This window comes from Lampetra fluviatilis, chromosome 31, assembly GCF_964198595.1.
Source record: "Lampetra fluviatilis chromosome 31, kcLamFluv1.1, whole genome shotgun sequence".
Classification (NCBI taxonomy): domain Eukaryota; kingdom Metazoa; phylum Chordata; class Hyperoartia; order Petromyzontiformes; family Petromyzontidae; genus Lampetra; species Lampetra fluviatilis.
In genome coordinates this window covers 1,513,195-1,527,467 of record NC_136305.1, presented here as the reverse complement: position 1 = coordinate 1,527,467, position 14,273 = coordinate 1,513,195, and the positions used below count along the sequence as shown (strand labels likewise).

The window sequence follows — 14,273 nt, the reverse complement described above, 5'->3', positions numbered from 1 at the left end:
CGATTGCCTACCAATGGAATTACCGTAACTTTAGACTCCTATCTTGGTAAACTTTTGGGGAACACTTTTTTGAGTACATCAACCTGTGCAGAGCAAAATGTATCAATAGTTTTTGGGTCGCTGATAGACGAGTAGGCACATGAGTAGTAGCAATAGCCTTCGATTATAAAAGCCCGGCATTCCGTTTGTCCGTCAACTAAATTATAAAAAGACATTTATTTTGTAAGCATATATGCCTACACGCCCTACATGCAATAGAGTAAGGCGTATCTGCACACATGGGGGGCAGAGGGGGAAGAAGAGAACATCAGTGGGGGCGAAGCACGGAGAAACCCCCCGCAGGATGGTCGCACGCCGCCGAAATTCTAGTCGTATACTAAATGTGGTGTGCCGAGTGCGAAAATTAACCTTGTAGCGGTTTTGGACACGCAGCTGAAAAGCCTTGGGCATATGCGTAATCTGGAACACGTAGCAGGATTTTCTTCAGCGAACCTGTCAGTCAGGCCTGTTAGATGCATATCTTTTACCCCAGGATTTTCAATAGACAATGCACAGTACTATTATATTTTCAAGATTACTTTAAAACCAATACAAATACACTTTATAGCTTTGAAACTCCACCTGAATGCCAACATTCAAAATCGTGACTTTTATAAATCCCAACTCTGCTACAGCTCCAAGCCATTGCACTTTGTCTATGACCTCTCCGCTGCTCAACATTTGAAAATGTTTCCCCATTGAAATTTTTAATAAAAAATAAGAATGAAGTTGGAAACTTTGTTTTGAAATCAATCCTGTTTCTCATCTGTATGGACAGATATGATAGCTCCAAATTTTACGCTTATCCGAGACTATGCTGACAACCTCAAAAACTAATTTGGATTCATTAAATATTATCTTACATTCCACCAGGTGCTTTATCTTCCAAACTATTCCATTCATCACTAATCTTTACTTCAATACGGCTTATTACCCTCTCAACTATGCGGGAGACTCACGAGGCCAAGTTTATCTTACATGCGTACACATAACTTAGCCCATACCCATTCAAAGTGTTCATTTACGACCAAAACTTTCGATATTTTAGATTCCCTACAATATTGTAGTGCATTGCACATCGGACACATACAATCGCATTCCATTGCTTCAAACATCTTGGTTACTCCTCCGCAGCTACGCTGTAAATTCTGTATGACAACTTCACTTGTTATTTTATTTGATATATCCCCGTCTGTTTCCGTACTAGTGCAATAATAATCGTAAATACATGTTGAAGTCTGTATAACGTAATTCTAATATGAATGGTTTTTGAAATAATTTATCTGAGCCAACTTTTATTAGACGTCGCGTATTTGGTTGAATATTTATTTGTGCACTTTTCGACATTTGATCTCATTTCTATTTTGTTGTTGATGTGCTGTGCTTGCTTTAACTTTATTGCTTTGGTCGTTTTGGTGAGCCAGGTCACTTCTACAAATTAGACTAGCCTTTCTAGATTAGAAGTTTTTGTGACTGCAATGATCCATACTTTTTGGGGTTTTTTCGGTAAAGTCACTTAGGTAAAAAATAAAATAAATAAAAATGAAAGCAACTCAATTAAATCACGTTTCGGAAGCAACACAAGCCTCCGTCTTCAGGTTGAACCACCACAGCAAAATTGCTGTACTGAATAACATTTTTTGTTTGTTTATTATATCACGTAAATATAATATATATGAATATCGCGTAGACTATCCTGTTCTCTTGAGTTATCACCTGGTTAAACAACATCAACTTGAATCTTTAACATGAATTACGTTGCTATGTTACCAAATGTTAGAGGTAGGAGTACTGCAGGTATGCTTAAGGACTCATTAATCACAAAAGTATAGTATTGTTAAATTAAATGCACCTTAAAAGCAAATGGTCACCATTCAAATGTTACACTTGAGCTCATGGGGCAAGTGAAACAGAATAAATGAGAATACAAACGCGAGTAATAACACAAAAAGTGCGGATTCTTCTATCGAAGCCATCCAACAGAGACAATTCATCAACTCGTTACATACCTGTGCTACACGGAGGAGTGAAATGGTAAAGCACGCACCGTGTAGGCTTCATACAATTGGAGTCAGTCCGTGATTGAGACGTCCCCCGGGGAGATGGAGCGATGAGATGAGCTCACGGGCAGGCGCGGTGTGGATCGGCCACACCACGAAGCTTTTTTTTAATATCATGAATGTGTCCTATGAAGAATATACATCGCTCGAAACGGCGCCTATTACTGTTAACATTATCCTTTGGAGGCAGCATTTATTGAGGAATGTGTTTAGTTTGTTTTTATTGTGCTCCTGTAGTACCACTGCCAACGCAGCAGCAGCAGCACCAAATAATGCGTGCTGGTGATCATTGTATGCGGGCTTAAATGTTTCGTGGTATAACCCTCCTAGTGGAAGTAGTGATGGCGCTGCTAGTGGAGGTCTATATGCTTAATTGGTGATAGTGGATGCAATGGTAGTGGTGGAGGTGGTGGTGATGGTAATGTTGGTAGTTGTGATGGTAATTCTGGTAGTAGGGGGATCACGGTGGCGAGATGTGAACTCCCTCTTATGGTATGCATGTTCTCCCCGTTGCCGCGTGTCCTCCGGTTTTCCCCTTAACATTTATCAACGTACACTTAAGACTATTTAGCTGCTATACATTTCCACATGATAAGCCACTTAGTTGAGCTATCATTTGTGGCCAGATCGCTTCTGAAAAAAGAGCTATTATAGCTCAGTTGGCCTTACCTCGTAAAATAAAAAATTGTTTCGTTTTATAGTTTAGTTCCTCCATTCTCCTCCCCTACAACGGGGAGGAAGGCAGGGTTGGGTGTTTTCCGGAGCTCAACTCCGGCCAGCTGCTGCTGCAACGAATCTTTGATTGTAACCACCGCATCAAGGAGCACGTGCTCGCACGGCCGCGCAGGCGTCACGTGACCCTCACCGATGCCTCCCCCCACCATCTCCCCCCCCCCGCTTGCACCCACCCCGCCCACGCCATCCCGCCACCTTGAACTCTCGCAAGACTTCTCCGCGAGCTCTCGCGAGACTTGCCGTTGTAGCGGAACCGGAAGAGGAGGAGCCTCGCCCGCCATGCCAGTGGCCGTGATGGCTGAGAGCAACTCGGGCGGCTTCCACAAACTCCTGGAGCAGTGCGAGAGCCAGGAGCTCGAGGTGAGCGATGCCCTCCTCCTCGCCGCCGTCGTCGTCGTCGAAGGGCAGCAGCGGACGGAGCCTGACGCTCGGCGCCGACCCGGGCTTGGTGGAGTTGACGGCTAGGCCCGATGAGGCCTCAGGCGGCGAGGTTACCGGTCTTTCCTAGTCGACTGGCCGGGGTGGAGTCGCGCCGGAACTCCGCCGGGGGGTCTAGCCGAGGGGCCCGGGTCTGAGCCGCGACCCCGGGCGTTGCCTTTGCAGCACGCGGATGGTTCTGCGAGCATCGCGGGCAGACGTCGATAGTTTCTTAGCGGATGGAGGAGAGACGGGGGTTGATGCGCGGGGGTGCGATGTGTTGGTGTGGCGTGCGGTCGAACGCGCCGCGGGTGATTGAATGGGAGAAGGGGCATGGGGAGGAGCAAGTCATTCTCACGGGCTCGCTCGCGTGTCGGGTGGAGTGTGGCAGTGAGTGTGCAATGCTTGTTGGTATGTCGACGATGGGGGAGGGGGGTCGTGATTGCACGACCAAACTGGCCGTCCAAGTTCGATTCTCGCACATGACCAACATCAAAGGCCTCTCCTATGTGTCTAGCGTGTGCTAAAATGAGTTAACTTGTGTGGTGTAGAAAGTAAAATAAAATAAAAACAAAAATCACGACGTTTCGGAGGCAACACAAGTCTCCGTTATCAGGGAGACTTGTGTTGCCTCCGAAACGTCGTGATTTTTGTTTTTATTTTATTTTACTTTCTACGTCACTTTACCTAAAAAACCTAAGAAGATGATTCCTTGCAGTCACGAAAGCTTCAAATCTAGAATTGTGTGGTGTATAAACATCCACCCCCCCCCCTCGTGCGCCGTGTCGGCCTTAATAGGTGCAAGCTTTAGTTACCCAGCCGCCTCTCAGTGTCAACGTTGCATGATAGATGCGGCGATACTACACCAAGCCCACAGGTGCGAATATTTTCACGGAACTCAAACCGTGGACCACAGTACATACCGCCTGCTTAAATCATTCGCCGGCAAAATTTCATGAATTCACCAGACTTCTCTTGCATCCGTCCACGGGCTCCCTAACATCGACACGAACATATATAATTAACCCCAACTCCAACATACAAAAGAAGACGTGTGTGTGAACATGTGTGTTTGTACTGGTACAAACACACATGTTCAGTTAAGACTGACTCGGCCAAAGGAAGGCACATGACGATTTCTGATATCACTTATCACGGATGTTAGCAGCGGTTTAGCGTGGTTGTTGGTGGTTCTTTGGCGCCGTTCAGATCTTAATGTCCTCACTCTTCCGAAAGTCTGTTGTTAAAGGCTATCGGGAGCATATTTGCTCCCCGTGTGTATTTCTGGACATGCAAACCATTCGTGGAAATTTATATTTACACTCGCCAAGGCGGCCTCCCTAGGTCTACTCGGGCGTAAATTGGTTTCTGGTGCTATGTGTAAACTAAGGAGACAAAGATCGTCTGGGCGTGGTGCTCGCCCCACTACCCCAAAGTGGTTCTTGCAGGTCTTGAAAGGTTCTAGATTTGAAGCTTTCGTGACTGCAAGGATTCATACTCTTAGTTCTTTCGGTAAAGTCACGTAGGTAAAAAATGAAATACAAATTAATAAAAATAAAAACAATAAAATCACGACGTTTCGGAGGCAACACAAGCCTGCGTCTTCAGGTGTCACAGCAAAAAATCTGTATCAAGTGATACAGATTTTTTGCTGTGACAGTTTCACCTGAAGACGGAGGCTTGTGTTGCCTCCGAAACGTCGTGATTTAATTGTTTTTCTTTTTTATTAATTTTAATTTAATTTTTTACCTACGTGACTTTACCGAAAGAACTAAGAGTGTCTTGAAATGTGTTTAAGTCTCTTTAACAGTCTGCGCGAGCTGAGTGTGCAGCCTTTGACTGTGTGCGTGGTGGTGGTGTTGTTGTCTGGCTTCGTCAGTCTCCAGGTGGCGTGGCCTCTCCTCAGGTGTATGGACAGCTGCTCGCACTATATCTCTTAAACAACGACGTGTAAGTGCTTTGACAGTTCTTGAATGTCTTGCCAAAGTATTTGTTTTATAAATCACCAAATGAATTCATGATGGACGGAAATGTTTTGAATCGTTTGAAGTTTTGACCTACAATTAATCCCGCTCATTCGGCTGTCCACTCCAGCATGACAAAGTTAGTAAATTAACAAAAATACATAAGACATCGGTCACTTGCTTAAAGTTACTGTGACCATAACTGTGTCGCCTCTAGCCATGAAAGGCCGTCCCATTCTGATGTGCAGTGATGTACAATGTGCAAGACGTTTTTTTTATTGCCAAATTATCGTTTGTTTCTTCAGGAACAATGCAAGGTACCTGTGGAAAAGAATCCCTCAGGCAATTAAAACTGTAAGTACAATCAACAGTTGTAATATATGTTTTGTTTATCATGACAGGAGTGCACAAAGTTAAACAAAGTTACTATCAGTATACAGTACGAGCAATTACTTGTATTGACTTGCAATTTTGTGTGTTAGCAGCGCATGCAACTTTAGACTGATTATTGTGACTGTCCACTGCTTTAAGCATATGCCTGGTTTATCTTTCCCCTTGTGATTGCACCATTTGGATGCACAGTTTTATTCCAAGTTGAAGCTTGTGCAATACGTTTCCAAAGTCTGTGTCTTCCATTGCATGCGATTTGAGCTCTAATGAAGCTGGTATCTCTTGCCACATTAACGCCACTTTGTGTTTATATAGCCTCTAAATGCAACCGCAAGATGCTTTAAGTGAGGCATAACGTTAAGAATGGTGGTGAAATAGGAAGACGAGTGAGGCCCGGGACACATGGGAGAGAGGAGGAAGCAAGATCATAGCAATGAACAGCCTTTTTGTCAATCCACTGCTGGATGAAGGCCTGCCTACACCATGCACATTATAGAAATTTGACCACTTCCCCTTGCTCATCACTGTGGGTTTATGAAGTCAGGAAACGTAGACTTCGGAGCATAGTACAGCACAACAACGGATTTTTCTGCATTGCCCTCTGCCGACAACATGTAACATGAATAGAAGTTTGAATTTTTGATTGTAGATTGGCACTCACAAGTGTAACATCCGGTATTCCGTAGTTTGTAAGGAAGTGATGCAGACTGCACGCGACGTGATGTGAGCAGGCGAACCCAGAGCTGGGGGCCGTGTGGTGCGTGGGGCAGCGGATGTGGCAGCGCGATTTCCCAGGCGTCTACAGCTCCATCGGGGCACAGACCTGGTCGGAGGCTCTCCAGCCAATCCTGCACGCACTCAGGGGTGAGCAGCGGTGATCTCCTGTAGCGTTTGCAGGAATCCCAAATGCATCTGTGGACGCGTGCTTGTCTATCTTTTTGCTTACTGTTACATAATGGCAAAGCCAGTCCTTGTGTTATTTCAGCTGGCAATTGATGCAGCTTTGTTTGTGACTTTGGTTCTGATTAATTTTATTGTTTGAATTTGTAACATCAACTGTTCTGTCGGTAAATATATAACTGTCATTACATTGGTATGTGTAATATATCAACTATTTTTAGTAATCAACTATTTGTTGGAGATATCTATTGGAGGGATGCAACTGAGAATATGTATACCTAGGATCTGGATGAAAATGATTAACAAGGCAGATAAGGGTAGGTTGGAATGCTTTTGGAGAGCTTTACTTTATTAAGGAAAGAAACATAACAGTGTGCTTAAAAATAAAGTTTTAAATGAGCACCAAGTACCAGATGTGACGGTTGTAGTACATCATAAAAACAATGAACCTAAGTAAGCACTTTTAATAGCTTTAAAAAATATTTTTAATCAAATTTAAAGCCTTATTTGGGGTTTTTTAGTTTAGTTTTGTTTCCTAAAGTTACTAATGTCAAAAATGGTACACTTTTATTATTTAAATTTACATTTACAAGTAAGGCATTCATTTGTATGGAAATATAACATTTAATTTCTATTTTTTGTAAAATGCTTTTGACTAAATCACGCGGAATGCACCCGATCTTGTCAGGTCTTGGAAGCTACGCAGGCTTGGACCTGGGTAATTCTGGAATTGGTGACCACGCATAACAGGTTTTATAGTATGCATGGCTACGCCATTGTTTTTGTTTACGAAACCCGATTTTAAGAGCTTATTGGCTCACAGGGTAATTCAAAATAAACTGAACTGTTGTACTCTACTTCACTGCTCTCAAGTCGACCTTCCTCGCCTTTTGTTAACCCTCACTTATCAGCATGGTGATATATGGTCAAATCGCTCCCATGACCGGCATGGAATGGGTAGGCCCTCATCTGGCAGTGGATTGACAGAGGGCTGTAAATCTAAATATAATTTTGTATAAAGGCATAGATAGCCTCCTCAGTCAGTGACTTTCAGATGGCTTGTTCTTATTCTTTGGGTCTTTCGGTAAAGTTACATAGATAGGTTCAAAGAAAAGAGTAAAAAACTACGACGTTTCGATCGCAACAAAAATGTTCGTCATCCTGATGACTAACATCCTGATGTTAGTTGCTTGTGTTCTGATCGAAACGTCGTAGTTTTTTGTTATTTTCTTTGAACCTATGTACGTGACTTTACCGAAAGATTTTCTATTGGTCTTTCGGTAAAGCCACGTAGATTGAAAAATTCTTTAAAAAATCACGACGTTTCGGTCGCAACACAAGCAATCGTCTTCTCACCTGAAGACAATTGCTTGTGTTGTGATCGAAACGTCGTGATATTTTATTATTTTTCTGTCTACGTGGCTTTACCGAAAGACCCATAGAATATGCATTCCAGCAGTCACGAAAGCTTTAAGTCAAGATTCATGGCTTGTTCTGTTTGAGTCACAGATTTTCACAATGCATGGGTTTATTTGTTGGTCTCACTGGGCATTTAAATGAGCAAGCAAAGGATGACTCATGCCACTGTACATTGTGACACTGGAAGCACTTCAATGATAATGAGTCACTGGCAATACGGTGAGCCTGTTTGTATATACACTGATCAATAAAAATCGTCCAACAATGATTTATATTTAAATACGCTAACTATTAAATGTAATTTTTATATGTGTAAGTATGTGTTTGTATGATAATTGCCTTTTTGTGGATGTAAACTTTGACAGCTTGGGGCTGGTGTATTCCTATGAGCATTTTACAAGGGTGACATTCATGTCTTCTCTTTAAATACAACTACTGACTCAGCTACTCATAACATCCACATTCAGCACGATTGTTTCAAATGTGTCCAGGTTTAAACTCATCAGCTGATGTTGAATGACCAGCTATTCAAATGAACATGAACTTATTTATGCATTGTATGTTGACTTTTGAATGTAGCAATTGTGAATTAAGCCAACCACTTTTTTATATTTTTTGTTGTTGTAGTAAATAGACAGGCACTGATTGATTAAAATACATAGTTCTGCTAACAGTACTTACATTAACTTGCTAGTGTAATCATATTTGACTTGCATTTACTATTTCTATTACTCCAGTCGAATAATCAAAACATTAAAAGATGGAACTTATTTGTGAGACAATAAAACAAGAAATGAAAGTAGATTCTCGTTTTTAAATGGTTACCCTGAATCGTGACAAACACAAGGAGGGGGAAGGGATGAATTGTTACCTATTTGTACATTTGTAATACCGCTAGTGGCAAGTCAGTTGGTTTTGTGATGGACCCTGTTGTCCAGATGCATTCTTGGAATGCTCGCACTCAATTGTTTTTATTAATTTTTTCCTCCCCAGGAAAGCTTCACTGACTCATGATTCTCTTTAAGGAAGGTCCTGCCAAGGTTTTGCAGGAGAAAGGGGGCGATGATTTCTAAGCGTAATCCACCTTGAGTATTATTCTTGTCATTTTTCTAATTTGGATTATAAACCCCCGGCACACAGTGGCCAACTTTTTTGAATGACGTAACGTGATCTTTAATGTCCACTGTGAAGCAGACAACCGTGTATTGTTATGGTCGTCACCAAATCGGCTGCTCGATTCAAAACATGAAACGTCTAAAAACGCGCTAACGCCGGGCAACATCCATAACCCCCCCCCCAACTCTCGTTCACAGAAGAGACAAGGAAGAGGGCATTCTCGCTGGTCGCGCAGGCGTACACGTCCATCAGTGCTGACGACCTGGCGGCATTCGTGGGGCTTGCGGTGCCCGACGCCGTGAAAGGTACACGTGTTCCGAATGCTGCTACCCTGTGGTGCCTTCCCTGCCCATCATCTATGGTGGGGGCGGGGAGGGCACAATAATTATTGTAAGGATAAACCAATATGAATAGAAACGTATAGATTGTCTCATTGTGTGGCTTGCATTGTATTATCGCTATTTAAATACTTCGGAGCATGCATGCTTGTAGGAAAGTATGGTAGAATCCATGCATATGCATGGTTTTTCGTATTCGTTTGCCTTATTCTGCAATTCCATTCGCGCTGATGCCGCCACATTGTTACGAGACAAACGTTGCCAATCAGAACTTCTTAGCAGTGAATCGCCCTATGTTACGGGATGGCCCCTGAAGATATCACCGAATTATTAGTCCCTTCAGTCAGCTTTTTGATCCACACTCAGAACGTATTTTTCGTATTTCCTGCAAAGAGTGTTTATCGCATATCAGTAATCCTCAGATTTTAATTAAGTAAAACAAATACAATAGGTTGTGTTTTTGCTTCGTCAAAGTCATTGGAGACCAGGCTGAGAGACCATCAACTCACCTCGCATGGCTGATGATGGATGATTGTGATGATTGTGATTGTGATGAACCAAAGTCGCTACCCAGATTCAAACCCAGGATCCTGGCAGTATTGGTTCAGTGCTCTAAATGGTATTATCCCACTGAGCCAACCAGCAGCCTCTCCTGCCCGCATAGTCATGAGGTGCACACGAGGATGTGCCATCTGCACATTGTGTGTGCTGGAATATGTTTATTCAATTATTATATTGCTTTAAGAAGGCTTTGCATAAAGTTAGCAAATTAATCATTTCGCGCATGGATACGGTTCTATTCAATCTTGATTTGAAGCTTTAGAGTAAGGGTATATTGTAAGGGTTTTCTTGTCCCAGAATCAGTTAGCTGCTGTATCCTCGGTTTGGTAGCCTACTTTTGTAGTTGATTTGAAGCTTTCGTGACTGCAGGAATCCATACTCCTTGGTTCTTTTGGTAAAAAGTCACGTAGGTAGAGAAATAATAGATCACGACGTTTCGATGGCAACGCAAGCAATCGTCATCAGGTGGGACAACGACAGCAAGAAGAAACTGCTGCAAACTTTAGCAGTTTTTTCTTGCTGTGGTTGTCCCACCTGATGACGATTGCTTGTGTTGCGATCTAAACGTCGTGATCTATTATTTTTCTACCTACGTGACTTTTTACCAAAAGAACCAAAGAGTATACTTTTGCAGTCTTCCATACCTATCGATAATGAACCACTCGCCAGACCTGGGGTTATTTATAATAATAAATACAGCACACGGTTAGCTGACATTGCAATTATGTTGACGTTGCAATTCAGTTCGAATATAAATTACAATTATATTTGACCTCTGGTCTGCAGGATACAGTCGCCAACATGAATCGGGGATCTGCTCAGTAGTTGCTCGTTGTCGTTTGTGTTTTGACGCTGCTGCTTGGTGTTAACCTCTTTATGAGTTTGTTATTGTCGCCCTCTCCAGCGGTAGCGGAAGAAGGCTGGAATGCAGACTCCATCACCAGGATGATAGTGCCCAAGAAACCAGGTGGGGGCGGCCTTTCTCCACTTTGCACGCCCGCTGCCGCTGCAGCGTTTCCCCTTGGGGTGTGGAAGCGATTGAGCGAAAGTCTGCGGTTATTAAACAGCGCTGCACTCTTTAACAACATGTGATGACGTTTATGGTCACCTTGACTGCTGCAGCAGGGCCTGCCGTTGCCAATACCTAATTGGGCTTTTGTAAAAAAAAAAAATGGTTATCTTGTGTGATGCTTTGTCTCAAAAGATAATTTCTATTACCTCTTGGGTGAAACGGTTTCCTCATTGCTTGGGCTTGCTCTTTTTATGATTTCTTGTCATTGCTCCATAGGAAATTGGCTCAATGTGATTTCAGGCAGTCATCTGCATGCATTCTGCTCAAGGGTACAGCACAATTACCTCAGCAATTGGTCATAAAATCCAAGCACCGTCCGTTGCAGACGCCTCTGCTGCAGTCAGTCGTTTCGCATCCATTTCAGCCGACACGTGCAAGGAGTGAGGTTATGACAACGTAGTGTTGCCGTTGAGTCTTAAATTTATCCCGCAGCTGTTTCAAGACCTGCAGGTACACTGCCTTTCAGTGCGAATTCATTTTATAGTGTGCCAGAGCATGTAAATACAGATGGCAGTTAAAAAGAATCCATGCCCGCAGGAGTTGGCCTTCAGAAATATATGGAAATGCATAATTTCTGTAACCTTCACTTCCAGTGAAATGACTTTGAAAATTGTGTCCATAGTTGTTACTAAAAGAAATGTAATATTTAACATAAACATAATACAGGGTGATTGCTCCCCAGTAAGGAGAAGTGGCTGTGTCCTTGCCCCAGAGCGAACAAGGCAGAGTGCCGTGGCGATTTATCTCGATGCAGCAGCTCTCCGCTGTCTTGTTACAATTGTTGTCGGCTACGCGAACAAACATACTCCCGTGATGTACATTCATTTTTTTCCTAAAGAAAGGCAAATCGCTCGGAGGCAGCGAGTGACTTTTCCAACTGGACTGGTGGATGCCACACCCTGGAGTGTAAAAGCGATGTAAAACAAAACAACGGAACGAGCAGTGATGCTGCTCTCAGATGTTCCCCGTGGTGCCGAAGTGCTTCTGTGGTAGTTTCCTCCATTGTCGGACTTTGCCGCTGAAATTAAGCTTGAAGCTCCGGATTTCTCCCTCGATGGCCATCCCTGACCAGCTCATTCACAGTGGCTGCATTGTCCGTGACCTTGCCTGGAACAAGTTTAGAGTTACCCTTGTGGGACACTGATACTGAAAAGGGTGAATTTGTGATTAAAAGTACATAAATGGTTACTTTTGCACTTATGCGGCAATCGTTTATTTTGAGAAATGTGGATAAAAGCTAACCGTTCAATGCTTGGCGCGTGCTCCCCTCTGATAGAGCCCCCGCCGGCCCCGTCAGTGCCCAGCGACCAGCAGCTGGGGAGGCTAACGGACTACGTCTCCTTTCTGGAGAACTGAGCGACAAACGACGCGAAAACGGGGCGGTGACGCTCAGCGATGCAGTTACCTACCGGGGTCGGGGGAACGCCGGGGCCTGCCTGCCCCTAGCCCCTCACCACCCGCACCCCCCCTCCCCACCCCCCGCCCGCCCGTCTGCCCGCCAGCCATCCCGCCCATCCGCACGCACGCACGTCTGCAAGAGGGCTTTTTGGGGGGGAAAGGGAAGCAGAGTCCACCTCGTGCTGGCGACTGACCAGGAGGGACTCTCTCCATCCCGCCCTCCTGCCCCTGCACCTCCCAACACCGAGCTCCTCGCTAGCCTTTCGTGCTGCCCGCAATGGCAGTCCCCCCCCCTGCCTTCACCTCTCCCTCTCCCCACCCTTCCTGCCAGCTTTCTCCACACAATTCTTGGCTGCCGATGCAGATGTCGGCTTGGACTAACGTTTAGAGCGGGTGGGGTGATGTTTAACCACATATTACAAAATAAGCAGAAAAATTGGACTCCCGTTTGAGTGCATTGCGTTTGATTGAGTTGGGATGGTGACTCGGATGTTTCAGCAGCTCCAAGGTTGCCCTAACACGCTGCGTCATTGATTGATTTTGTCTGATCCTGTCTTTAAGTTTATTAAATATCATTAAGTCACATTTGTTAAAATATATATAATTAACCCTAAAAGTGTGCTTGGTCCTACAGGGGCAAAGAAAAAAATATGGGGAAAAACAAATTACTGCCCTTTTTTTTTTCACTGTCCCAGGATTGTTTTGAAATTTCAAATGCACCAAAAACAGCAAAGCAAAGGAGCGTTGGTTCATATGACTGGATTGTTATGTACTGTACATGCAAACGTATTGTTTTGTTTTATTAAAGCTGTAACCCCAATTTATTTTTACCCGACTGGTTGCTGTACTTTTATGCAACCTGCGTGTGAGAGACCCGCGGCGTACGAAAGCAAAAATAATTGCGGGACGGCACGAGAGACGCGAGAGCGCCGTACGTTGATGAAGCGCGAGTTCGGGGCCCCGCTGGATGCGCGACACTGCAATAAGAGAGGCTGTGATTGCTCGAAGTTGGGCAAATTTTCGCGTTCTGAAATTGTTGCACGTCACTTTCGTTTCGACAACTCTGACGGGTTTTACGAGACCCTGTTTAACGAAAACCTTGGCACTGACAGCAAGTTTAATGGAACGATCAAACACCACAGTTGTTTTTTTACAAATGAATTTATTCACGTATTTATGTGTTACTTTGTTCAAATATGGTGCTTGGTTATGATGGCTTTGGATGATTGCCAGACACAAAAGTGGACATTAAAGTGCCACCTCTGTCTCATTCCTTTGTCGACACTTTCCGTAAAATGTTAGTCACCATTCTTCACCAGAAGTGCTTACAACAGACGCTTAACATGCAGTATAGGCTATGAGAAGTGTAAAAATATTCCAGGTACAATGTTGGATATAAGACTTCACAAGAAAGTAATCGTCAGTGCAATTTGTCTTGAGACTAGTAGCCTAGTCCAAAATTGTTCATCTGTCTTTGTCAGACGATACCTCTTGCGTTCTTTCTCAACTCTTAATCTCGGACACATCTGTCTTATCTGCGTGTTAATTAATTTAGCCGGGCATACATTTTTTTTCCACAACATGAGCAGCCAGGCGTTGTGAATGTGGTGGTTTGTATAAGGAAAAACTTACGAGTGGATTTGGCTTGCAGATGGGATGAAGTCATGTGAGTGGCGGGGGTTGCACAATTAATTATACTCGCAAAGTTATTAGTTTATGCCATATAATCTTTCCTCAATTGAATGTATTGTAACTGGAAGAGCAAAAAAGTAAGCCTTAGCACAACTTGAAGTCAAAATGAAGTTGTTTTTTTTTCTAAACAAAAAAACCAACCCACTGCCACTGGCGTCTATTTAAAGCTACG

At 43.6% G+C, this 14,273-nt stretch overlaps 1 protein-coding gene across 1 annotated transcript; it reads left to right on the top strand.

Moving 5' to 3' along the window:
- Positions 1 to 3,050: 3,050 nt before the first annotated feature.
- COPS8 (COP9 signalosome subunit 8) lies at positions 3,051 to 13,239 on the top strand. Its single transcript, XM_078870821.1, has 7 exons — positions 3,051 to 3,194; positions 5,131 to 5,201; positions 5,521 to 5,569; positions 6,337 to 6,469; positions 9,238 to 9,345; positions 10,844 to 10,906; positions 12,288 to 13,239. Exons 1-7 carry the CDS (start codon positions 3,114 to 3,116, stop codon positions 12,365 to 12,367), a joined length of 585 nt encoding a protein of 194 aa, XP_078726947.1. The 5' UTR covers positions 3,051 to 3,113; the 3' UTR covers positions 12,368 to 13,239.
- Positions 13,240 to 14,273: the final 1,034 nt, after the last annotated feature.